This window comes from Bos indicus x Bos taurus, chromosome X (assembly GCF_003369695.1).
Source record: "Bos indicus x Bos taurus breed Angus x Brahman F1 hybrid chromosome X, Bos_hybrid_MaternalHap_v2.0, whole genome shotgun sequence".
Classification (NCBI taxonomy): domain Eukaryota; kingdom Metazoa; phylum Chordata; class Mammalia; order Artiodactyla; family Bovidae; genus Bos; species Bos indicus x Bos taurus.
In genome coordinates this window covers 126453198-126478523 of record NC_040105.1, presented here as the reverse complement: position 1 = coordinate 126478523, position 25326 = coordinate 126453198, and the positions used below count along the sequence as shown (strand labels likewise).

At 39.5% G+C, this 25326-nt stretch overlaps 1 protein-coding gene across 7 annotated transcripts in view; it reads left to right on the top strand.

The window, feature by feature from the left end:
• The window catches only part of LOC113886958 (integrator complex subunit 6-like), a 57100-nt gene extending 32114 nt beyond the window's left edge, over positions 1–24986 (top strand). Inside the window, exons 8-18 of one of the 7 annotated variants that reach the window (XM_027533689.1) lie at positions 818–970; positions 4307–4439; positions 12368–12462; positions 13472–13582; positions 15779–15997; positions 17231–17354; positions 18402–18544; positions 20150–20384; positions 22014–22388; positions 23233–23326; positions 24023–24986. In XM_027533689.1, the coding sequence (XP_027389490.1) occupies positions 818–970; positions 4307–4439; positions 12368–12462; positions 13472–13582; positions 15779–15997; positions 17231–17354; positions 18402–18544; positions 20150–20384; positions 22014–22388; positions 23233–23326; positions 24023–24125 (1785 nt within the window). In that variant the 3' untranslated portion in view covers positions 24126–24986. Of the gene's footprint in view, positions 1–817; positions 971–4306; positions 4440–12367; positions 12463–13471; positions 13583–15778; positions 15998–17230; positions 17355–18401; positions 18545–20149; positions 20385–22013; positions 22389–23232; positions 23327–24022 lie in introns of those variants that run through there. The other 6 variants (XM_027533691.1, XM_027533692.1, XM_027533690.1 and 3 more) reach the window with 6 other exon arrangements.
• The last annotated feature ends 340 nt before the right edge of the window (positions 24987–25326 follow it).

Below are 25326 nucleotides of genomic sequence, written 5' to 3'. Positions count from 1 at the left end.
TCACTGGTGCTCTCCATCCCCACAAGCTAAACCCGTTAATAAAATGACTGCTCCATCAGTCTGCTCTGGTACCCCAGGTACACGGGCCTTTCAGCCCAGCCAAGAGCATCCCCATCTCTAGCTGTTCAGTAAGTGTTTGGGTGTGAGAAATGCTATAAAAATTCAGCTGCAAAGAAAATTTCAGCTAGGCCCTGGAGTTGTGACAGGCTCATTTTCAGTCTCTGTCTTGCCTTTTCCATTCCTTTATAATTGTTCATCTTGCTTGTTAGTGGCTCCAGCTCTGTCATTACCTCATTTGAAAGCTTCATGAATTTCCTCTTTCCTAGCAGTTTCTGACTTATCTGAAACCTTACATACAAAGTAGTGAAGGGAAGATAGTCCTTGAATGTCACAAAGTGGATCTGAATTTCCGGGTTCTTAATATTCAAGGCAGTTTTATTTTTTACTTCCCTAAAACTGTAGTTATGAGTGTTATAATTTACCTTTCTTCTTCCCAATGCCAAGTAGATGGTAGAGCGAAAGAATCTGAGTCCCCTCTGCCATTGATGACACTTAGAGCTCAAGAGCCATCTTTCGCAAAACAGCCCATCTATATATCTCAGCGATGGTTTAACAAAACATAAAAGAGTTGCATGTAACTATGGCTGATTCTTGTTGATGTATGACAGAAAACCACAAAATTCTGTAAAGCAATTATCCTTCAATTAAAATTGTTTTTAAAAATGAATGACCAATAAGGACTTAAAAAGAGCTTCAGAGTTGTCAGATATATCAACTGTCTTGATAACAGATTGTATTTTCCCCTCTTGTTTTTTAGCCTCCACGAACATCTCATCCTATTGTGAGGTTCTCCTGTATAGATTGTGAGCCAATGGTAATAGACAAACTTCCCTTTGACAAATATGAACTTGAACCTTCACCCTTAACTCAGTACATCCTGGAACGAAAGTCGCCCCATACTTGCTGGCAGGTACTTCCCCTTTGTTGTTAGCCAAATGTCTGGAACCACTCAGAGATCTGGGAATTGTTTAAAGAACTTTCAAAGGTTAATCTGGGAATAGTTGGGCTGAGTCTATTAATAATGTTTCTCACAAATGCTATCAAGTAAGCAACATGGCTAAGCAAATAACTTCAGGCTGAAGTTAGCCTACCATACACATTGCCATTTAAGGAACCTGATGAAACCTACATATTTGGAGGACTCCCCTGAAGCCTATCCAGGGACCCCAGGTTAAAGGCTGTGGCTATGGCTTCTGCAGCTGAAGCAATGTTCTCAGTCCTTATTGTGAACTTGACAGATTGGACAAAGGTTTTTTGTTTTGTTTTGTTTTTTTGGTCAAACCACATGACTTGCAGGATCTTAGTTCCCCAACCAGGGATCAAACTCACGCCCTCTGCAGTAAAAATGTAGAGCCCTAACCACTGGACTGCCAGGGAATTCCCAGTACAAGACATTTTTGACAAACAAAACAAAACAAAAACATAAACCTGAAATTACTTTATGTATTAGTGTAATGTAATCAAGCTCTTCTTGTAGTACAAACCACACTGGTGTGTGTGGTATGGATTTTCCTTGGATGAAGGAGATGCATAGGCAGATGTACAACACTGACCCTTCCAAGAGGTACACTTCAGCCAGGAGGGCTTGCTTATTTGTTAATAGACTCACCTTTGGATTTTAATTTGTGAAAATCCATATATGGTAATCACAGCTATTTTATTTGAATATAATAAGGAAGTCCTACACTGTAAGAATGTTTGTTCTATTTCTAAACTACAGCAATCAGTAATTGTTACATTTTACTTACGCTAGGGACACTTTCAGACCACCATCTGTTTCAACCTACAATGTGAAATCATTGCTACTAGTTGTCTTTAAACTACTTAAATTCTACAAAGATGCTAAAACTGGGTAGACAAAAAGGAACAGGTGTAAAGCAAGGATGTAAAAGTGCAAGAAACAGAGTGATCTCATAAATATAATACTGAGCAAAAGAAGCCAGACATAAAAGATCACATATCATATGATTCAACTTTATATAGTTCAAAAAGATGTAAGATTGCCTTTTATTTTGTTCAAAGTCAGGAGAGTGATTTCTCTTGGGGGTACAGAATGGTGACCAGAAAAAGACACGAAGGGTTTTCTGGTCAGGTTCTATTTCTTGATCCAGGTGCTGATGACACATATACGTTCATTTTTTGAGCATTCATTGAACTGTATACTTATAATTCATGCAATTTTGAATGTATGTTTATATTTCAATAAAATACACCAAAATGTGCTAGAAATGTAGATATAGGGATGAGAGCATGCTAAGTTAAAATCAAGGTAAAAGCTTGAATTTATGAATTGAAAAACATTTTGGAATACAAGCATATAAAATTACAAATTACAGTTTTCCCCCCAAATAAACCCTTTATTCTATATAGCATCTTCCTTGTAAATCTTCTCCAAAGGAACTTAAGAAATCCTGTCCTCGATCCTTGCAGCACCCCTTAAATTTGCCATATGTCTTTCTCTTGCATCTTATGTTACTTTGGTTTAGAGTAGTTTAATGCGATGAATTAGTGGGAATGAAAAAGAATAAGATGAACCAGGAGCCAGGAAATTTTGGAAAGTCATAATGGAAACTGGATTCTAACCCCAGCTTTCCCACCAACTATGTGGTTTTTGGACCAGACACTTTCTCTAGACTAGATGATCTCTAATGATCCCTTTGAACCTCCAAATTCTGTGAATCTGCAGGTGATAAAGAATTTGGAAAAACTCAATGGGCTTACGGGAAGGAAGGAAGGTATGAGGGTGGGAAGGGAGGGAATAAAGACAGAAAGAGAGTGAGCAAGGAACAAAAAAAACAGTGCTTCTCCTTTCAGAAGAGTTATAGGTATGATCCTTGCTGGCTGTAACTTTTTTATCCTTTGTGATGATTTCCCCTCTTTCTATTATACACACTTAGGAAACAGGAGGAAATCCAACATGTGGTGAAAGTCGCTCAGTCGTGTCCGATTCTTTGTGACCCCATGGACTGTACAGTCCATGGAATTCTCCAGGCCAGAATACTGGAGTGGGTAGCCTTTCCCTTCTCCAGGGGATCTTCCCAACCCAGAGATGGAACCCAGTTCTCCTGTATTGCAGGCAGATTCTTTACCGGCTGAGCTACCAGGGAAGCCTGGGTCCAACATGTTTTATTACAATTGTCTGTTTCTATTAAGGTTCAGAGTAAGAGATGAAATCTAGTAGATGAGTCATGTTTTAACACAATCCATTGTTTTGTGGAGGCATCCATTACATAGGAAAGATTTATTTTAAGCTACAGCTAAGTATAGAAAGAATTCAGTGAACTGGTAGGTGATGTTGCTGGTTGAACAAGAATTAGCAAAGTAAGTGGGTTCTGTTCACCATCAGGATGTGACTTCTGTCTTAAATATCCTGCTGAAGGATGTTAGAAAAGGTAAAGAAAAGGTCTAGGTCCATAAAATTATATACTAATGTCCTGATTTGGCCAAAGAGTGAACATGGAACACAGAGAAATCATGATAGCTAGAGGACTCCAGAATAGCATATCAGGCGAATGGGACCTGAAAATATCATATCAAATCAGGAATAAGGAATAAGATGCTAGTCATATGTAATAAAGATTAATGTTCTCATTTTTATTGAATGTTTGTTCCACCAGGATTATTTACAAGAGAAAATGCCTTCCAGATTGAACCAAAGCATCTCCTTGCTCAATATAATTGTCTCAAAATAATTAGCACCAGTGCCTGGCTTGTAATAGACTCCTCATAAATATTTATTGGATGAAAAATGAATAAATGGGTAGGGAAATGGGGCATCAAAGGGAAGTAGAGCAAGACTTAATAGTAGTTCACATAAGGAGTGTTAGCATAATCCTTTAAATGGGCTTTGTTTTTGTAATTGCATGCTTTAGGCATGGGGCCATGTTCCATTTTCCTAAAGTCTCCACTCTGGTCACCACTTGTTCTTTTGAGAAGTCAATTTGTTTTAATGGCTGGTATCACTTAGTGGTATTTCAGCCTAATTTTCCATTGTGCTAACTAAGTAAATATTTGGGTATTGTTGTTGCAGCCTGTGGTCTCCAAATGGTTATTTCATTTACTAACACAATTTATAAAAGAATTGCAATCTGAACATTCTATTTTTTGACATAAATATAGAGAAAGCAGTATTCCCATTTTAAAATTACAATTGTGCCAGAGATGCTGGTATAGCATGTTGCTGTGAGTTTGGTTTGACATAAAATCCTTATTGTCATAACTGTATATTACTTCATGATCTTCTCAGGTATTTGTTACTAGCAGTGGAAAATACAATGAACTTGGATATCCATTTGGTTATTTAAAAGCCAGTACGACTTTAACTTGTGTAAACCTCTTTGTGATGCCGTACAACTACCCAGTTTTACTCCCTCTTTTAGGTAAGTCAAGTATGTGCCATTCAGTCATCTTTTCAGTGTGGTGATAGTTTAGTTGCTAAGTTGGGTCTGACTCTTTGTGACCCTAGGGACTATAACCCACCTCCTCTGTCCATGGAATTTCCCAGGCAAGAATACTGGAGTGGGTTGCCATTCCCTTCTCCAGGGGATCTTCCCTGCCCAGGGATTAAAGCCGGGCCTCCTGCATTGCAGGCAGATTCTTTACCAATGAGCCACCAGGGAAGCCCTTAGTCATCTTTAAAATACAGCAAAAAAGAAAAGTTGATGATGAACTAAGCATTTTAAATGTATCCAAAGAGTAATGGGTGTCAGGATATATAAAAGTCTAAAAACTGATTAAGAAAGATAGAATTGGCATCCTGCTTTCTGTTGTGTTCGTTTTCCTTTTGTTGTTTTTGCATCAGACAGAAAAGACTCTTCACCTGGGAAAGTGGAAGTATTAGTCACTTAGTCCTGTCCGACTCTTTGTGACCCCATGGACTGTAGCCCACCAGGTTCTTCTGTCCATGGGATTCTCCAGGCAAGAATACTGGAGTGGGTTGCCATGCCCTTCTCCTGGGGGTGGGGTGTGATTCTTATGCTGCTCTTTGGTTTGCAAGCTCTAGTGTTGTCACCCCTTTTCTTTTCTTTTTTTAATATGTGTGTGTACACACTTCCTTGTTTTCTTTTTGTTTCATTTATTTACATTTATTTTATTTTTGGCTATGCCACAAGGCATGCAAGATCAAACCTGTGGCCCCTGCATCGGAAGTACAGAGTCCTAACCACTGGACGGCCAGGGAATTCCCACTTTTCTCTGGTTTTAAGTGCACTTGGCTTTTGGTAAACTAGTTTGGGCACCCCCAAAATTGATTGTGGTTGACACTTCAAGAATCTGATGGCTTTTTCAGAAAATAGGGCTTCCATGGCATTACTGGATTGCAGTTAGTTCCTCTACAAAAGAATAGGAAACGCTCTTGAGGCATCTGTTTTAAGCAAGGTAGCAAGTTAAAGTAATAGATACAATAGTGACTTCTGCAGTAACTGCAGTTGCAGAAGCTGTGGTTTCCATGGCAAAATTCTAAAAGGAACAACTCCAGAAGCTGTTACTCAGACATCACTGAAAATGTGTATGGAGATTTTTTTTCCTCTCATTTAAGGAGCCACGTCTGTTTAGAGTAATATAGTACCGCACAGTATCCTCCTCCTTGTAAAGTTACGAACATTTTTAGTTGCTGAGGTTTCTTAATTTTTGCAAAAAGGATCAAACCTTTACCAAGTTTTAATATAGTCATTAAAAGCGTAAGATTTTTTAGTGCTATAAATAGTCTATGTATCAAATGTCCTGATAAAGCAGTTCTTTTAAATGTTGCAAATGAAGATTAAGAGTGGGTCATCATAAATGATTGTTTTGGCTAGCCTATTTACTTTATTTCTTTGTCTACTCTAAAAATATCCTCTAAGAGGTGATTGTCACTTATATAAAATATAGATTATGTCTTTGATATTAATAATACTACCAATAAAAGGTATTTTGTGGGTTTATTTACCCTGTCTTATTAAATATACCTTTATGACCTCTGGTTTTCACATCTATAAAATGAAGGATCAAACTAGCTAATCTTCAGTTAAACTGTTAAGAATATTATTTTTCTGTTTTTTAAGTACACTTTTTATTTTGAGATAATTGTGGATTCACATGCAATTGTAAGAAATGATAAAAAAGAGACAACACCAAAAGTGCAGACAACAGAAGCGAAAATAAACACATGGGACTACATCAAACTTAAAGACTTTTGTGGATCAAAGGATACAGTAGAGAGCAAAAGGAAACCTATGAAATGGGAAAAAAAAATGCAAATCGTCTACCTGATCATTTGGGGGAGGGCTCTATCCAACCCTGCCTGCTGCTGCTGTTGCTGCTGCTAAGTCACTTCAGTCGTGTCCGACTCTGTGTGACCCCATAGACGGCAGCCCACCAGGCTCCCCCGTCCCTGGGGTTCTCCAGGCAAGAACACTGGAGTGGGTTGCCATTTCCTTCTCCAATGCATGAAAGTGAAAAGTGAAAGTGAAGTCGCTCAGTCGTGTCCGATTCTTAGCGACCTCATGGACTGCAGCCCACCAGGCTCCTCCGTCCATGGGATTTGCCAGGCAAGAGTACTGGAGTGGGGTGCTATTGCCTTCTCCCCAACCCTGCCTAGACCATCATTATCCCTTTGCAAACATTCCAAACCAGAAACCCCAGAGGCATCTTTGATTTCTTCCCCTTCCCTGATCCCACACATCCATTTGAGGTTCACCTCATTCTTGACTCAGTTCGTATTCTTCTCTTTGGCTTCAAATATCCATTTGAAGACACAGGCTTTTTTATAACCTGTGTCTTCCAAGGAGCATACACCCTTTGAGGCTGAGGTCCTTGTGCCCTTGAATCCCTAAGTTGGGTTTCATGTTGAGGTTCTGCAATAGTTTCCAGCCATACTTCTGCCATTACTTCGCTTTCTGGGTTGCGTGGTTTCCATAGAGATTTGGAGTCTGAACTGTAGGGTATAGCTGCCCTGATAATGAATCCTGGCTCTGCTGTTTGTTTGTTAGCTTCATGACCCTGGTTAAGATACTTAACCTCTATGTGCCTCAACTATTTCATCTATAAAGTGGGGATAATAATAGTACCTACCTGAAAGGGATTTCATTGGTGTTAAATGAATTGTGTTAGTCGCTCAGTCATGTCTGACTCTCTGCGATCCCATGGACTATAGCCCACCAAGGCTCCTCTGTCCATGGAATTCTCCAGGCAAGAACACTGGAGTGGGTAGCCATTCCCTTCTCCAGGGGACCTTCCTGACCCAGGGATTGAATTCATGTGTCCCACATTGCAGGCAGATTCTTTACTGTCTGAGCCACCAGGGAAGCCCTTAATACAGTTAAATTGCATTGAACTCACCTGGCAAAAAGTAAGTGTTCAATAATGCTTTCAGTCATTATTGTCTGATTAATAATACTGTTCTCATTATTAATATCTATGTTATCTTAGTAGCTCTTGAAGTCCCTGATATTCCATATAATATAATTATATATTTTAATTATATATAAGGATATAATATAAAGATATAGAACAGTTTTGTAGTTTTAGTAGGCAGTTCAGTTCAGTTCAGTCGTGCGGTCATGTCCGACTCTTTGCAACCCCATGAACTGCAGCACACCAGGCCTCCCTGTCCATCACCAACTCCGAGAGTTTACTCAAATTCATGTCCATTGAGTTGGTGATGCATCCAACCATCTCATCCTCTTCTCCTCCTGCCCTCAATCTTTCCCAGCATCAGGGTCTTTTCCAATGAGGCAGCTCTTCGCATGAGGTGGCCAAAGTATTGGAGTTTCAGCTTTAGCATCAGTCCTTCCAAAGAACACCCAGGACTGATCTTCAGAATGGACTGGTTGGATCTCCTCGCAGTCCAAGGGACTCTCAAGAGTCTTCTCCAACACCACACTTCAAAAGCATCAATTCTTTGGTGCTCAGCTTTCTTTATAGTTCAACTCTCACATCCATAAATGACTACTGGAAAAACCATAGCCTTGATGAGACGGACCTTTGTTGGCAAATTAATGTCTCTACTTTTTAATATGCTGTCTGCTGCTGCTGCTGCTAAGTCACTTCAGTCGTGTCTGACTCTGTGCGACCCCATAGATGGCAGCCTACCAGGCTCCCCCGTCCCTGGAATTCTCCAGGCAAGAATACTGGAGTGGGTTGCCATTTCCTTCTCCAGTGCATGAAGGTGAAAAGTGAAAGTGAAGTCGTGCAGTCGTGTCCAACTCTTTGCGACCCCATGGACTGCAGCCTACCAGGCTCCTCCATCCATGGGATTTTCCAGGCAAGAGTACTGGAGTGGGGTGCCATCGCCTTCTCTGATTATGCTGTCTAGGTTGGTCATAACTTTTCTTCCAAGGAGTAAGCGTCTTTTAATTTCATGGGTGCAGTCACCATGTGCAGTGATTTTGGAGCCCCAAAAAATAAAGTCAGCCACCGTTTCCACTGTTTCCCCACCTATTTGCCATGAAGTGATGGGACCGGATGCCATGATCTTAGTTTTCTGAATGTTGAACTTTAAGCCAACTTTTTCACTCTCCACTTTCACTTTCATCAAGAGGCTTTTTAGTTCCTCTTCACTTTCTGCCATAAGGGTGGTGTCATCTGCATATCTGAGGTTATTGATCTTTCTCCCAGCAATCTTGATTCCAGCTTGTGTTTCTTCCAGCCCAGCGTATCTCATGATGTACTCTGCATATAAGTTAAATAAGCAGGGTGACAATATACAGCTTTGACGTAGTCCTTTTCCTATTTGGAACCAGCCTGTTGTTCCATGTCCAGTTCTGACTGTTGCTTCCTGACCTGCATACAGATTTCTCAAGAGGCAGATCAGGTGGTCTGGTATTCCCATCTCTTTCAGAATTTTCCACAGTTTATTGTGATCCACACAGTCAAAGGCTTTGGCATAGTCAATAAAGCATAAATAGATGTTTTTCCGGAACTCTCTTGCTTTTTCCATGATCCAGCGAATGTTGGCAATTTGATCTCTGGTTCCTCTGCCTTCTCTAAAACCAGCTTGAACATCTGGAAGTTTACGGTTCACGTATTGCTGAAGCCTGGCTTGGAGAATTTTGAGCGTTACTTTACTAGCATGTGAGATGAGTGCAATTGTGCAGTAGTTTAAGCATTTTTTGGCATTTCCTTTCCTTGGGATTAAAATGAAAACTGACCTTTTCCAGTCCTGTGGCCACTGCTGAGTTTTCCAAATTTTCTGACGTATTGAGTACAGCACGCACTTTTAGGATTTGAGATAGCTCAACTGGGATTCCATCACCAGGGCATTTAGTAAAAAGTCGTGAATTTAAGTCATGTACACTTTGATGTCTGGAACATCCCTGTGGTTCTGCAGAGTACAATAACTGTCCATAAAAGTGACCCCTGTTTCCTGTTTATTAATTAAAGATTTTCATCAAAAGTATTTAAGAAAAGTTTAATTATTTAAGCACCAAAATTTACCTGGGTGAGGCTTAATTGGATCAATGAGCTACCATAAGAATCATGTCAGTAGGGTGGTAACCGGATTATTACAGATGGAAAGATTCTCTCTCAATTGAGAAATTAGGAATTTTTTTTTCTATTGAGGGTCATTAACTAAAGCATTTGTAGCAACTTGTCTTTTTGTCCTCTTCTTAAATATGCCACATTCAGTCACTTATTTTGAAAAAATTAAGAACTGGGAACTTGTGTAAAGAATAAAGTTCATCTCCATCTTAAGACCAGTTATTATTAGGAAGAGGAAAAGAGAATAATTGGAAAAGGATAATTTGATATTTATTTATCACTATATATCCAGTGCTTTTCAGTTTATGCTATTTATAAATTTTGGATATTGTTTTCACATCCATAATCTAGTTACTCAGAACAATCCTATGGGGTAAGGTGATGATCATTAAACTCATTTTATGGATGAAATGGAGGCACAAAATGGTGAAGTGATTTCCTGAAGCTCACTGAGCTAAGTACATAGCATGTGTCTGAGCTTGGACTCAAACCCCACCTTTTTGGAGCAGGAAATGGGGAGAAAGGAACTGGAAGAGAAAATATCTGTAGTTTTTGAGGTGCTGAGAGTGTCGTTTTACTCTTCTTCCACACTCTCACCTCCTCATCTTTCGAATGTGGATGAGCTAATTGTTCATGGTATCTTTACCACTCTGCAGACTCCAAGTGAATAGAAATCTAATACCATGGAAATCATTTTCTGAGCAGCAAAGATAGTGACTAAAGCAGTGTAAGCTTCCCTGGTGGCTCAGATGGTAAAGCGTCTGCCTGCAATGCGGGAAAACCGGGTTCAATCCCTGGGTTGGGAAGAAGATCCTCTGGAGAAGGAAATGGCAACCCACTCCAGTACTGTTGCCTGGAAAATTCCATGGACGGAAGAGCCTGGTAGGCTACAGTCTATGGGGTCACAAAAGCAGTGTCACCCTAACTGCTCTCTACCCTTGACCTAGTCAGTGGAAGATTTTCTTCCTCTCACCCCCATTAAAAAATAAATCCAACAAGAAATAACTAGACTAAATTAGCTCCTGGGTAGAATCATTGTAATTGGCATTGTTAGAAATATTAAGACTATTATTGACTCTCATTATCTAATCTATTTATACTAAATGTCTCTTCAGTCTGGTAGTATTTAAATTTGTCAGTTTCCAAAATCTGCCAAATTCCCCACAGACTTCACACAAAGACATGGTATAACAGGATACTTCCACGGTCTATCATTCCTTTCTGTCAAGATGTGAATGGTCTTTAAGGACCTGCATGCTGCAATGAGCCAGAAATCTCTTCAGATCTTTTTCCCTTTGTTCTTTCCACCCTGTACCAAAAGAAGAAAAGACCTACGTTTTATGGCTTTGTAAATTCATTTAAATTAGCTTCAGCAGGAGTGAATAATTTACTATAGCAGTAAAAGGAAGAAAATATGTAGTTGCCTTTCTTAACCAGAGTAATTCATAATTTCAAAGAATATCCCTATTTGTAGAGAAATTATGCATACAGCATAGAAATGGTTTTGTTCCTAGAAGTAAAGCATTTGTTTTTTGGATAAAAGCCAATTAAACCTGAAGAAACAATATAGAGAATGAATTTATAATATCTTTGCTATTTATAATAAGTGTAGCAGGTTCATGTTTGTTGATGTCTGGGGATATCAACTTTGAATTATTATATTAAAAATTTCTTACCCTTGAAAGGAAATAATGAGACATTTTGGGAATTTTTCATGTAGTGTACATAATGCATTTAAGTTATTTAAATTATTAAATTTGAGTGTGAAAATATAGGGAATATCTGCTTATTTAAAGAATATCTTTAGTTCTATTAATAATGCACATGATATTTAAGAACCATATTTATTGAGGTATAATTGACATTCTGTTAGCTTCAGGTGTGCAATATTGATGCAATAGTTGTATATATTTGTGCAATAATGATGCGATATTTGTATATATTGCAAAATGATCATCACAATAAATCTACTTAATATCTGTCACTGTACATAGTTCCAGTTTTTTTCTTGTGATGAAAAAATTAAGATTTACTTTCTTAGTAACTTTCAAATATGCAATACAGTGTAGTTAACTATAATCATGCTGTACATTACATCCCCATGACTTATTTCTCTTACAACTGGAAGTCTGTATTTAAACCCCTTCAAGCATTTCAACCCCTCCACCCCTCACCTCAGGCAACTACCAATCTGTTCTCTGTGTCTATGAGTTTGTTTTGTTGTTGTTTTAACATTCTCTATTTTAAAAAAATAAAGAAATATTCTAGCAACCAGTGACCATAGATTCATCCTTAGGTGAAAATTACTACAGTAGAATTACCAATACATAAGAGGCCAGAAGGGCTTCCCTGGTGGCTCAGTGATAAAGAATCTGCCTGCCAGTGCATGAGATGCAGGTTTGATCCCTGGGTTGGAAGGATCCCCTGCAGGAGGGCATGGCACCCCACTCCAGTATTTTTGCCTGGGAAACCCCTGAACAGAGGAGCATGGAGGGCTACAGTCCATGGGGTTGCAAAAGAATCAGACACGACTTGGCAACTAAACAACAAGAGGTCAGAGAAATATTTCACATAAATCAGAGTCAGTGTTTTAATATTATGCTATGTGGCTTCACAGATGAAAGATAAATATGTAACCTGAGAATTTATATCATTTTCTAGAAAATTACTATATATAATTTTGGTACACAATACCCCCCAAATCAAATAAACTCGAATGAAATAGTCATCTAATGTAGTTGAAACTAGAAATTTCTAGGGAATGGTATAATAGATGTGTGTTGCTTGATTTAGATCTTGGAATTTAGAACTGGAATAATGTAATATTTTCTTGGATTTTCTCTTGCAGATGACTTGTTTAAAGTTCACAAGCTTAAGCCAAATCTGAAGTGGCGACAGGCTTTTGACAGCTACTTAAAAACTCTGCCTCCATACTACTTATTAGTATGTATTTCTGTATATATATATATGTATTAACTCTATCCATGATGATTCCTGTCACAAAAAAATGTCAATGAATCAAAAACTTCACCCCTGAAATAAGATTTTCTTTAATTTATAAATTTGAGTCGCCATTGTCTTTTCAAATTATGCCTAAGAGCCTGGAGATGTCAGGGCGGCACAAAAGAGAACTGCTTATTTTATTTCCTTTAACTGCCATGGTTATTGTTATAAAACACATCTATATTTCTCTTATAAAAATTAACTTTATGATATTATAATTTTGGAATTTAAGAAAAATGAATTGGATTCATGTATTATATTAGCCTCCCTTTTTAACTCTAGAAATTCGAAGTATGGGGTTTTCCTCTGGAAAAAACAAAACAAAACCTGACGACATTATATTTACTTATTGCTTGTTAAACGTGTCCTAGACACAGCATGAAACAGATGCACTGATTGAGGGGAATCCCAAAAAAGTAAAAAGTGACTTGGTGTCATTTGGATTTTTACAATTTGAGAAAAATATTCATAATGATTTTGAACTGGTCATATAATCTAAATCGAGATTATCAAAATCGTTTCAGAGGTGGATGTGGTCAACTGTAAGCCAAGTTTCTAGAGGTGAAAAGGCAGAATCTCAAGTGGTACCATTTGTGTCACTGGGAGGAGAAATTGGGGTGTGTTATTATTTACCATGGCAGGAACGGGGTGCACAATTAAATGTAATGTGAAATGATTTTATGACTTGGAAATTAAGACTGAAAGCAATTTGCCTGTTTGAATTTGCTGTTACTTGCTCTTCTTATCCCACTCTCTTCTGATTTTTTTGCTCTCTGCTCCTTACCTCTCTGCTATTTTCATTGCCACTTTTTAATGTTCCATGTTTGGTTTTATGTGCAGCACCTTGACTTCTAAGAAATGAATCATGTCCCTTTGCCCCTTATAACTGAACTTTGAGTATTTTAAGATTTATTCTATTCTTACTGTTGTGTATTTTGTTTCCTTATAGCCATTAAAGAAAGCACTAAGGATGATGGGAGCTCCAAATCTGATATCAGATAATTTAGATTGTGGACTTAGTTACAGTGTTATCTCTTACCTTAAAAAACTCAGCCAACAGGTAGTATTGGTAAAAACAAACAAACAAAAATCCTTTGCCCTCAGAAGTGCATTTCCTTATTCTTTAGTGTAACTGTAATTTTCAAATTAAATGTGTATATATTTCTACACTTTATGAATTAGTAGTAATGTGATTCTCTATGGCTTCTGGCTTCACCATTAAACTGCAGTTAAGGGTCTGTCAGTATCATTGGATGCTGTGCCATTTCTCCTTTTGCTTGCCAGTTTGTTTTACCCCAAGCTGGTTGATACTTTGTGGCCTAAGAGGGGCAGAGGCTTAATAGATTTATCTCATGGGTCACATTTTGTCTATCCTCAACCTAGTTTCTCCTCAAATCACATTGGGCTAGAGCATCCCCCGTTTTAGGTCAGCACACTGAGGCATGGTGTGATTAAATGACTTGCCTGAACTTCGTTTTTAGGCAATAAATATCAGCATGCTTTTTCTTGGAGAGGGGGAGATGAGACCAGTGTACCTCACACTGGAGGGTGGCAGGCCCTCCCTCTGTTCCTTTACACCCCCACCTCATTTACCATTATTCACCTTGTCCCTTGCCTGCCCCTCTCTATTAGTACCTCATCCTCCACTCACCCCTACTTATCATACTTCTCACCTCTACTTAGCCCATTCTTGCAAGGTGAAAATGCTTGAGAACTACTGAGTTAGAGCTTTACTGCCATACAAATGTGTTATGTTATATGACAAATTAATGCAGCAGCTTAACTTTGTTCTTATGCACAAATGTATTCCCAGGTAGGGACTAGTAGTAGCATTTGCAGTGACAATAATACTTCAAGTTGGATATGTTTCAAAGCTGGGCCTTTAGAAAACAGAGTAGTAAGTAAATAAGTGTCAGATTTCTGACACCAGAGAACATAGATGACTCTGCAGTTTGGGATGCTGACACACCTTGCTAGGAACTGGCAAAAACTTAAGTATAGTCTGGAGTTTACCAGCTCCTACCAGTCCAGTGTGCTTATACATGCAAAAGAGAGTAAAGCAAACCCAGATTTCTGATCTACCAAGCATCCCCTTAACTCCGTTCCTCTCTGCTAATAGATTTTTGTTGGTGGTGTTAATGTTTTGTTTTGGTTATTTATTGATTGATCTCTTGATTTATACTTTTTTATTTGATGTTTGCCTTAGGCCTTTAAGGCTGGGTCAGCAAGGTATGGCCAGAAGGAAGAATAGTGAACAGACTTGAAACTCATGCAAGTTCTGGGACCTTCTGGGACACATTGCTTGTATAGTTTTACAAATGGGCTTTTAGGACCCTTTGTGGAAACAGACTCTTCATTTGCTCTTATCCCCTATTTCATGACTAAATTTTTAAACAGATAATAAATATACCTCATTCTAATAATTAAAGAAAATTAATGAATATCTCCGACCAAATCACAAGAAATTCAGAATTAATTTGGGCTTATAAGACATTGGTGGAATTCTACCTTTTAGAAAAAAAAAGATCATTACTAATTTATACTAGCTCTAATTACTAATTTACTTACTAATTTAATAATTCTATGTCACCAGTGTTCTTTGAACCATCTCAGATGTATGTAAATCAGAAAATATGCCCAATATACTGCTATAATACACTCTCAAGCAATATTTATCAATAATGATATAATAGTATCTATTAAGAGAATTTTTTGTTGTGAATTATAAACTTGAGTACTATTATAAATTATTTACTTGGTAATATTTGTTAAATTAAGTATCACATTTTTGTGAGTGGTCTGATATTAGAAATAAACACTATAAGTTTTTTCAGATATAGTGCCAATCTATGTAATCTGAATTTCAGCACTAGTGCAATTTTATAAATGCAGACTTTTACCTTTTATAACTGGGTTCGAAATGAGTATGTTGACTTAGACTAAATTTTACAGTAACAAAATGTGATTTTAAATATCTATGAATATAATTCTTACCCACTGTTTTCATTCTTTCCATGATTCTGTCATAATTTTGACACTAGAGAAGAGGAAAAAAATGTATTATTGGTCTTTCTAGCCCCCTCTGTTCTTTGTGGTAGTACAGAGAAGCACAGGAAAATGTTTAATTATCTGTTTTTCTGTGATTTGTAATTTAAATTTGTTCAGTGGGGTTCTTAAAGTATCATCTTTCTTAAGTAGTAAAAACAACAGTGATAATATAGCTCTTTTTATAACATACTATATACTTTCATTTTAGACCAAACTAGAGTCAGAACGAATACTAGCATCCGTGGGGAAGAAACCTCCCCAGGAAATTGGAATCAAAGTGAAAAATCATTCTGGAGGTGGTGTTTCCTTGACTCACAATAAAAACTTTAGAAAACTATTGAAAGAAATCATTGGGGATACCGCACCGAGACTGACAGAATTGAACACCAAAGAATTTGCCGGCTTCCAAGTAGGGCTCTTAAACAAGGTAAATTGTGACATAAATAGCTTGTTGGGAGTGGTGGGGGGAAATAAGGTCTGTGAAAGACAAAGGGGAGAAGGAATGGGAACAAACAAGGAGAGCTTTCAGATCCCTTGCAGAACCTTTGGTCCTATCCAAAATATCCATAAGACATGTGAAAGTGAAAGTGAAGTCGCTCAGTCGTGTCTGACTCTTTGAGACCCCATGGACTGTATCCTATCAGGCTCCTCCATCCATGGGATTTTCCAGGCAAGAGTGCTGGAGTGTATTGCCATTTCCTTCTCCAGGGGATCTTCCCGACCCAGGAATCGAACCTGGGTCCCCTGCATTGCAGGCATACACTTTACCGTCTGAGCCACCAGGGAAGCCCAAATGGAACATCAGAAGGGGGCACCCGGATGACATGTAGTCCACATGAAAAGGCCCTTGGAATCTGGTCCAATCATATTTGGTTCATGCCAAATGGACAGAACCAAGTATCAAGGACCTCTTGGTATGTACTACATGTCTTATGAACATTTTGGACAGCACCAAGTATAACCAAATATCAAGGATCCTTGGGGAGGACCAAATGTCTGCTAAACTTCAGATCACAGTGCTGAACTAACATTTGTGAGAGGATGGGGAAAGGAAGGAGGAATGGGTATAAAGAGCTTCAGGCATCAGTATAGCTTGTAGAAAGTCTTGGCCAGCCCAACAGGGAACCCTGGCACCACAAGATCCCATAGAGGAGGTCCACATTGGCAGAACTGGCCAGGCCTGAACATCCCCCGTCATTCTCAGTCACTGGCTGGGGGCAGTCTGGAAAGAGCACAGCCTCTGTCCCAGCGCTGCCCCAGATCCTGAAGGCACTGTGGCTGGAGGTGCTCAGATCACTATACCCCTTGTGGATCAGCCATTGCTTCCTGGCCGGACATCCCATCAGCTCCTCTCCATGGCTGCCAGGGGAGGGCATCTAGATTATGAATAGTGGGCCTGCAAGGCTGCCACAGGCACAGATCTCAGGATCTGATGTTTTAAATGGTATACTTGAAAAAGGATGTACACAATGGCTTTAAAGCTACGTGGATGTAGTAGAGTTCAGAACATGGCCAGCAAAGGCAAATTTTCCACTGCAAAATTGTACTGAAGTCAGTTATAATGAATATCCCTCTCTTTGCTAAGATTTTAAGAGGATTAGGAATTACATTTCTATATTAAAAGCCTCAGGAGTAACTGAAATTGTTTCATTTCAAATAGGATTTGAAACCTCAGACATATAGAAATGCTTATGATATTCCACGTAGAGATCTTTTAGACCAGTTAACCAGAATGCGATCCAATCTGCTGAAAACACACAAGTTTATTGTTGGACAAGATGAAGGTAAGTGAACAAAGAAGTACTTTTTGTTGATAAAATGTCAAGTCTGACTAACATGAAGATGTTTATTGCATAAAGCATACATTATTTTGTAGTACTTTAATATTTATAATACGTATTTTCTCTAAATCCCTTCATCTACTAGCACAAGTTTATTGTTCTTGGGTTTAAGGGGAAGTGGGCATTAATTGGCATGTATATTACACTACACATGCTTTAGCTCTTGTAAGTCTCAAAACAACCCCGTGAGACAGATACTGTTTTTATGCCCATTTTTATGGACATTGGAACTCAGAATGAGCGTTTTAATAGCTTCCCCAGTTCTAGTGAGCTGGAAAGCAGCAGAAACTAGGTCTATCAGAATTCGGAAATTGTACACCCTGACACTGTACCACCTAGCCTGCTCTGATAAGTTCAATCCAGATTCCTCCTTTACAGGAAAAGAATGAACCTGATACTGTCGAGGATAATTGATGGTGATGTACAATTACCCTTGATTCCATTTTGTTCATTTTAAACAGTGTCATTTGTCCATTAAAATGAGCAAATCTTAGCCTGGCCAACCTCCTGAAATTATGTCAGTATTTTTTTTTTGAGGGGGGGGTAAGATCTTTTTTGGGGGGGGTGCTTAGAAAGCCTGTAGATCTAATCAAGTTTTCCAAAAGGGTATGGCCCACTAACCAAGATTCTTTAGATGATAAGAGAAAGCCAGAGAGCCTAGGCTCTTCAAAACACAAAATATTGGGTTTTGAGTTGGGATGTGGTATAGGGAATGTCAGCCCATTCTCAAACCTGTGATGAAGAGTGAGGGAGTTGTTCTTGGTCTAGGGATTTGAGCTTGTAGGCCGTGGTGATGTTAGACTGAGTGATGAATGGGATGAAGAGAGATGATTTTAGATCCTAGAATGCTAGATTCAAGATTTTAGCCTATCGGTTGCTGAGATACGCAATGCTAAACCAGACTATGATCATGTCCTCTCAGAAGAACCACACACACTTCAACTACAGAACATGTATAGAGCATCTGTTTGTCTTCTGGTGATTTTGCAGATTCTCTTCATAGTGTTCCAGTCGCACAAATGGGTAACTATCAAGAATATCTAAAGACATTGGCTTCTCCACTTCGAGAGATTGATCCAGATCAACCAAAAAGACTACATACTTTTGGCAATCCATTTAAACAAGATAAGAAGGTGGGATACCCAGTTCTATGTCTGCATAAATCATGATATTCTTGGAATAACTCCTTCCTTTTTGGCAAGGTGTATATAAGTCAGAGGCCTTCTGTTTGTTTAAAAGATAAAATATGTCTCCAGGGCTCTTTGTGAATGGAAAGTGGGAGCCTCCTGATGGAAGAGTATGTTGGTTAAAAAATGGTAGCTGGCATTTACTGCATACGTAGTAGGAGCTGATGTTTTAAATGATAACATTGAATGCACACAACCATTCTGCAGATGAGTATAACTGTCTGCCCTATAATATGAAGAAATCAGAGCTCACTGTGGTCAAATGATTCACCCTGAGTGACATAGCCAGTTAGAGCCAAGATTTGAACCTCCATCTTTCCAGCTCCAGAGTCTGTATTTACTCCCAGCTCCACACACTAATTCCTTCAATATTGAAATCACCATTTATTTCCTTTGTTTACATTATTCAGATCTTTAGTGCTCTATCTAGATAGTTATTAAGTGTTCTTCTTGAAATATGAAGTACTAAGTGATGTTGCTCTATTGGCTTGTCCTACAAGAGATATAAACATGAGATGTGTGTGCACACGCATGTGTGTGTGTGTATGTATCGCTGTGTGTGTATGTGAGAGATATGCTGACTTGATGATATAAGCGTGAAGACAAATAAGAATTATATCTGCAATCATGGAAGAAACCATTGTTACAAAGGTGCAGAGCATGCAATAATGTCTTCTGGAACAAAACTGGACCAAAAGTGTTCTACTTTACCTGAATCCTCAGTTAACTAGAGTTCTTAATCTTCTGTGTCTTGGTTTTTGTCACTGGTAGCACTGGCGATAACTATGACATCTAACTAATAGAGCTCTGTGGAGAATTGTACATCAGTTAGAACATTACCTGACATGTGGTACATGCTCAGTGAATATGTTTTCCTCTTTCTGTACTGTTTTGCTATGGGGAATACTTTGGAAAAGTCATTTATCGTGGTTTTATTCAAATAATGGGAGTGCATCTTCCTAGGTTATCCTTGGATGAAAACAGCTTTTAGTTAACCTTCTGTACTGCTGTCTCTCATCTTTTATTCCCAGGGGTAAAAAGCCCCCTCCTTCATTTGTGTCCAGCACCAAGGTGAATATATATGAATCTCTGTGAGGTTGCTACTGAGGGAATGACATTTTCCATCTACCTATCTGTCACCATTTACATGCAGCATTCTGTATAGTGATTATCAATATTTCTTAAGGATGCATTTAAATCACACAAAAGGGAATGATTTCCTTACCAAGGGTTGATGCAAAATGGTTTGTAGCTTCTTCAGAAGGGTAACTGTGGGTTAATTTCCATTTTGGTTGATGAGAGTTTCTTATTCCCCAGGCTTTCAGGTTAATCATGATTGTGTTATGTTTGACCGTAAAACAAGTTTCCTCCTTGTTCCACTTAGACTGGATTAAAATTGAGTAGTGTTTTCTGAAAAGTCTATGTGAGGCATGGCAAATCTTTGGCCCATGATTAAGATCTATATTGTTGACATAATGCATGATCATATATGCATGTGAAGAGTGTGTGCAGTGTTCTCTTTAATGGAATATGTTCATTGATGTTTTCTAGGGAATGATGATCGATGAAGCAGATGAGTTTGTAGCAGGGCCGCAAAAGAAAGTGAAACGTCCTGGAGAAGTCAACAGTGCTTTGTCATCTAAGAGAAGGCGGAGTATGTCCCTGCTGTTGAGGAAACCACAAACACCACCTACTGTAACTAACCATGTGGGCGGAAAGGGACCACCCTCAGCCTCGTGGTTCCCATCTTATTCAAACCTCATAAAACCCACCCTTGTATATACAGGTATAGAGTAGTGGTTGTGATTTCCTTATGGCCCCTAGAGGACTAAGACACTAAACAATTTTCTTTTATATTCATTTCTTTTGTATTCAGTTTTTGTTCATTAAGTAAGCCATTATTTTTAATCATCCATGTGGTAGGTACAAAGCACCCTGTGAGAGGAGAGACCTTGTTTCAAGGATCTCCATCTATATGAGGGGAGGAAGATCCCTACTTACATAGTAGTTAACACAAGATGGAGAAATGTTGGAAGATGTGCCTGTTGACTTTGTCAAGTCAAGGCTGAAGAAGGTGCATCAATTTGGAGTTGCTGCAGAAGTCAGTAGGAGCAAATGGGCTCAGTATGGCTGGGTCTGCACTGGGTCAGTAAAGGCTGGTGCTGTCTGTGTGCTCATCTCCTCTCCTTACTCCAGCCCAGCACAGTCTGGCCCAGCCTCCTCCACTCCACTGGATGGTGCCAAGTATAAATCCCACACCCCACCATTCTTCTCCATTCCTCTGATCTATGCTGCCATCGTGTCACCAAGATACTCCAATAGTTTATTTTTCTACTTTCCAACCTTCTCATCTAACTCATTTTCTGACCTGCAGCCAGAGTGATCATATCAACATAGAAATCAGATCACACCACATCCATGCTGAAAACGCCTCATTACCTTTCCTAGGCACTCAGAGCACAATATGAGCTCCTGACTCTGGTCCACTGGCTCTGCACGACCTGGGCCCAACATCCTCTCCTAACATGTGTCCTCTGCATGGGCATAGGCCGGCTCTCCCTCCTCCTCCATCCTCTGCCCAAAGGACACCTGCTCAGAAGGGATCTGCCTGACCTCGTGATCCACTGGGGCTCCCCCTCCTGCTCTCTGTCCCCTCCCTGCTTGCTTCTCCCCGAACACGAATTTGAACTGTAATTGTTTTGTTGGATCATAGTACACTTCCTGCCTGGCCTTCCCATGAGCACGGACATTCCATTAGGGTGGGGATTGTTTCTATGTGTGCTGTTGGAGGCTGCCCCCAGCTCCTGGCATGGTGCCCAGCACAGAGGACGATGAGTCAATGGAGGAGAGGTGTCAGACCTGGAGTAAAAAGAAATTCACTTTTCTGAGACAGAAAAGATGAATGAGGAGAATCATGTACTGGCAGAGAATTGGGGTGATGAAGTACATATAGAGCTTTCAGATCTAGTGGTCACCACCTCTGTTTCCTCAGAACTTTTAAGGAAGAGAGGGTGGAGTTTGAGGAGGCGGGGCACACGTAGTCTGGTGTCAAGCTCAGTAGAGCATGGCATTTCATATAATGAAATAAAATTTCATTTCATTTCATATAAATGACAGAAACCATGACATCATGTGAGACTTGCTGCTTTTCAGCTTGGAAAGCACAAGCTGCAGCTAAGCCCTCAGTGCCAGGGATCTGAGACTGTTTATTAGTTGTTCTGTCTTGTTTCCATATATATTCTTGGTGCCATGGAGATTACCTTCCTGAGCTCAACTTGAGGGGTCTTGAGCTCCCTCTGGTACATCCTCTTGCTTTATGAAACCATTTCCTCAAAACTGAGGAGCCCCATGATATCCCTTTGGGGTTACTATAACACACCTACCCCACAGCTCAACTTCTCATTTTGGTTTCCAGGTGTTACTGTCACTCACGATGTTCATGAGGAGAAGATGGAAAATGGTCAAATCTCACCTGATGGCTTCTTGTCAAAATCTGCTTCACCAGAGCTTATGAATATGGCAGGAGATGGTATCCCCCCTGACCAAGTGGATTCTCTATCTGACGATTTCACTAGTCTCAGGGAAGATGGCCCGATGCACAAACCTGGGAGTAATGCACTTCCAGGAGAAACCAAGAACTGCAGCGTCTCTGTGGATGATCAGAAAGTCTCAGTAACATCTGCTTTGGAGACTGTGCCAAGTACATTGCAGATAACTCCTGCTATGGCACAAGGAATCAATGCTGATATAAAGCACCAGTTAATGAAGGAAGTTCGAAAATTTGGACGAAGTAAGTAGTAGAAGAACATCTATCGGTAATATAATGGGGAGATCCCTTTCATTTTAAGATTCAAAATAGATTCAGGATAACTCTTAAGGTGCATTTTTGGGAAATATTGGACTTTCACATAATTGAAAATGATTCCTCTTGTTTTACCTAAACAACTCAACACACCTTTCTGGTTTTCCCCCCTTACTTATTGTAATAATCTCCTTTTGCTGCTATAACAAGTTATCACAAATTTTGTAGCTCAAAACTGAATTTTCTTAGAGTTGTGGAAGTGAGATTTGAACTTCTTTTCATTGGGCTAACATGAAGGTGTTGGCAGGCTAGCATTCCTTCTGAATGCTCAGGGGGAGTCTGTTTCCTTACCTCTTCCAGCTTCCACAGGCTGCCTGTGTTCCTTGACTCATGGCCTCTTCCTCCATCTTAAACCAGCAATGTAGCCCCTTCTTAAGCCAGCAGTGTAGCTCCTCTCTAACCTCTGCCCCCACCCTTACATCTTTTCTCCCCGACCAGCTCTACTGCCTCCGTTTCCTAAGGATATTTGTGATTATATTGGGCCTCCATGTATAAACCTGGATAATCTCCCCAGCTCCAGATCCATAACTTAATCCCATCTACAAAGTAGAGTCTCTTTTGCAAGATAAGGTAATATGTTGACAGTTTCTGAGAATTAGGACATGGACAACTTGAGGGGTGGGGCATCATTCAGCTGACCACATTTGATTAGTGTTTACAGGTTTCCCTAGCAGATAGTGCAGATGTCTTGATGATTGTTGAGGATGTATAAATATTGCATTTTATTTTTCATCCACGTTTTTAACAACAATAATATTTTTAATATCTTCAGAATATGAGAGAATTTTCACTTTGCTTGAAGGAGTACAAGGACCTCTTGCAGTCAAGAAACAATTTGTTGAATTTACCATCAAGGAAGCTGCAAGGTGGGTGTGAAGAGGAACTCTTCATTGTGTTTTTTGTTTATTTAATTATTTTTGGTTACGCGGGGTCTTCTTTCTGTGCTCAGGCTTTCTCTAGTTGCGGCACACAGGCTTGTCATTTCAGTAGCTTCTCTTGTTGTGGAGCACGGGCTCTAGGGTGTTCAGGCTTCAGCAGCTGCGGCATCTGGGTTCAGTAGTTGCAGCTCCTGGGCTCTAGAGCACAGGCTCAGTAGTTTGGGTGTGTGGGCGTAGTTGCCCTGAGGCATGTGGAATCTTAGTTCTTGGACCAGGGATCAAACCTGTGTCCCCTGCACTGCAGAGCAGATTCCACTAGACAACCAGGGAAGTCACTTGCGTGTTTCTGTGAGCATAAGGACCCAATGTAAAACAGGCAGAGGGATTGAGCCTGCCTTTCTTTTGTAAGCCCTGGCCTTCATGCATAGTTATAGCTATCTCCAGAGGCATTTAGATTGCTATTATCCGAGTCCAACTCATTCACCCAAGTCTATGGGAGCTTTCTGGACTCTTCACAGTCTGAGGCGGGCTTGGGCTCTCAGTTGGTACTCTTGGTATTAGCTAAGCCCCATCTTTACATGAAGATACATTTTCTATTTCCCATGTAGATTGTCAGTTCCACCTGGTACCCCACACAGTGCTTTAAGGACCTTTTGGTTAATAAAATTCCTCTTTCTTTTTTAGGTTCAAAAGACGAGTCTTAATTCAGTACCTTGAGAAGGTACTAGAAAAAATAGAATCCTATCACCTTCTCAACAATGTTAATCACATCAACAGCAGATCATGATATTACCGCAGAGACCAAGAAGGAGAAAAGAACAAGTTCTCTGTGTTGTAGGACAGAGCGGGATATTGTTGAACATCCCAGGATGTTTTACTCAAGGGAACTGGCTTCCAGAGGTTAAGAAAAAGCAATGACAGCTTTCATTTTCTGACTCTCTGGCAGTAAAAGCTGGCTTTGCCCTGTTTTCTTTGAAAGTACTAACTAGTTGGTTTTTTTTTTGTTACTTTTCCCAATTGAGGAAGGTGATATGATTAATCCAGCAGGTTAAGTTCAGTGAACACACACAAGTGACAAGGGTTCACTCTTGAGTTCGGTCATCCTGGGCATGTCCAGAGTGACTAGGGGCCACCTGCAGGCAGAGCACTACCTGATGCTCTTACTATGTCATTTAGAAAGAAGAGGGGTTCAGAGTCCACCTGCTAATTGTGTGTGTTCTGAACGAAGTTTTCAACAATTCCTAGTTGTGCCTTTAAAACCATGCAATATTCAGGACAGTTTGGATCAAAGAGTGAGAAAGCTGCTATTTGGGTAACTTATTTCTCCATGGGAGGGGGCAGGGAGAGTCACCAAATGATCTACCTCCAACTGTCTTCTATTTTGTCTAGAGACATTACAAAGTACGCCTGAGGCCACCCCCACCCCTGACGTTTGTTCTTGCATGTGATGCCAGAAAGGCTTCAGGTGGACTTGTGCATTCTGTGCTTCAGAAGCACTAAAAAAAAATAATGTAGATATTTCCTTTAATGTTTATACAAAAGTTTTTATGGAGCAGTATTGTTATGTTTGTATTTGCAGAAATTTAAGTGTACAAAGAGATTTTGACTTTTCATATATAAAATAAATCATTTTATTGATTTTTCACAAGGTCATTGACGCTTGAGAAATTTCTAGTTTTGTCTTTCTTCTGATTTGTAACTCCTTTCAGAAAAAATGCCCACTGTAATTAAGATGTTAGCAGAATGATGTAAACTTCAAAATGTCACTCACCGAACTGATACTGGTGAAACTGGTGGAGTGGGGTACTCAAGAAACACCGAAAACACTGGGGAAAATGATTGGAATCAAGTTTACTGGGACTCTGGAAGATAGAGGTTTACAGCAACCAGGTGAATGTTGAGTCAGAAGAAGACCCATTGAAATGTGATAGGAGAATCTGGTAGCATTTTAACTTATTCTTGCCTCATTCTCCTCCCCAGTATAACAG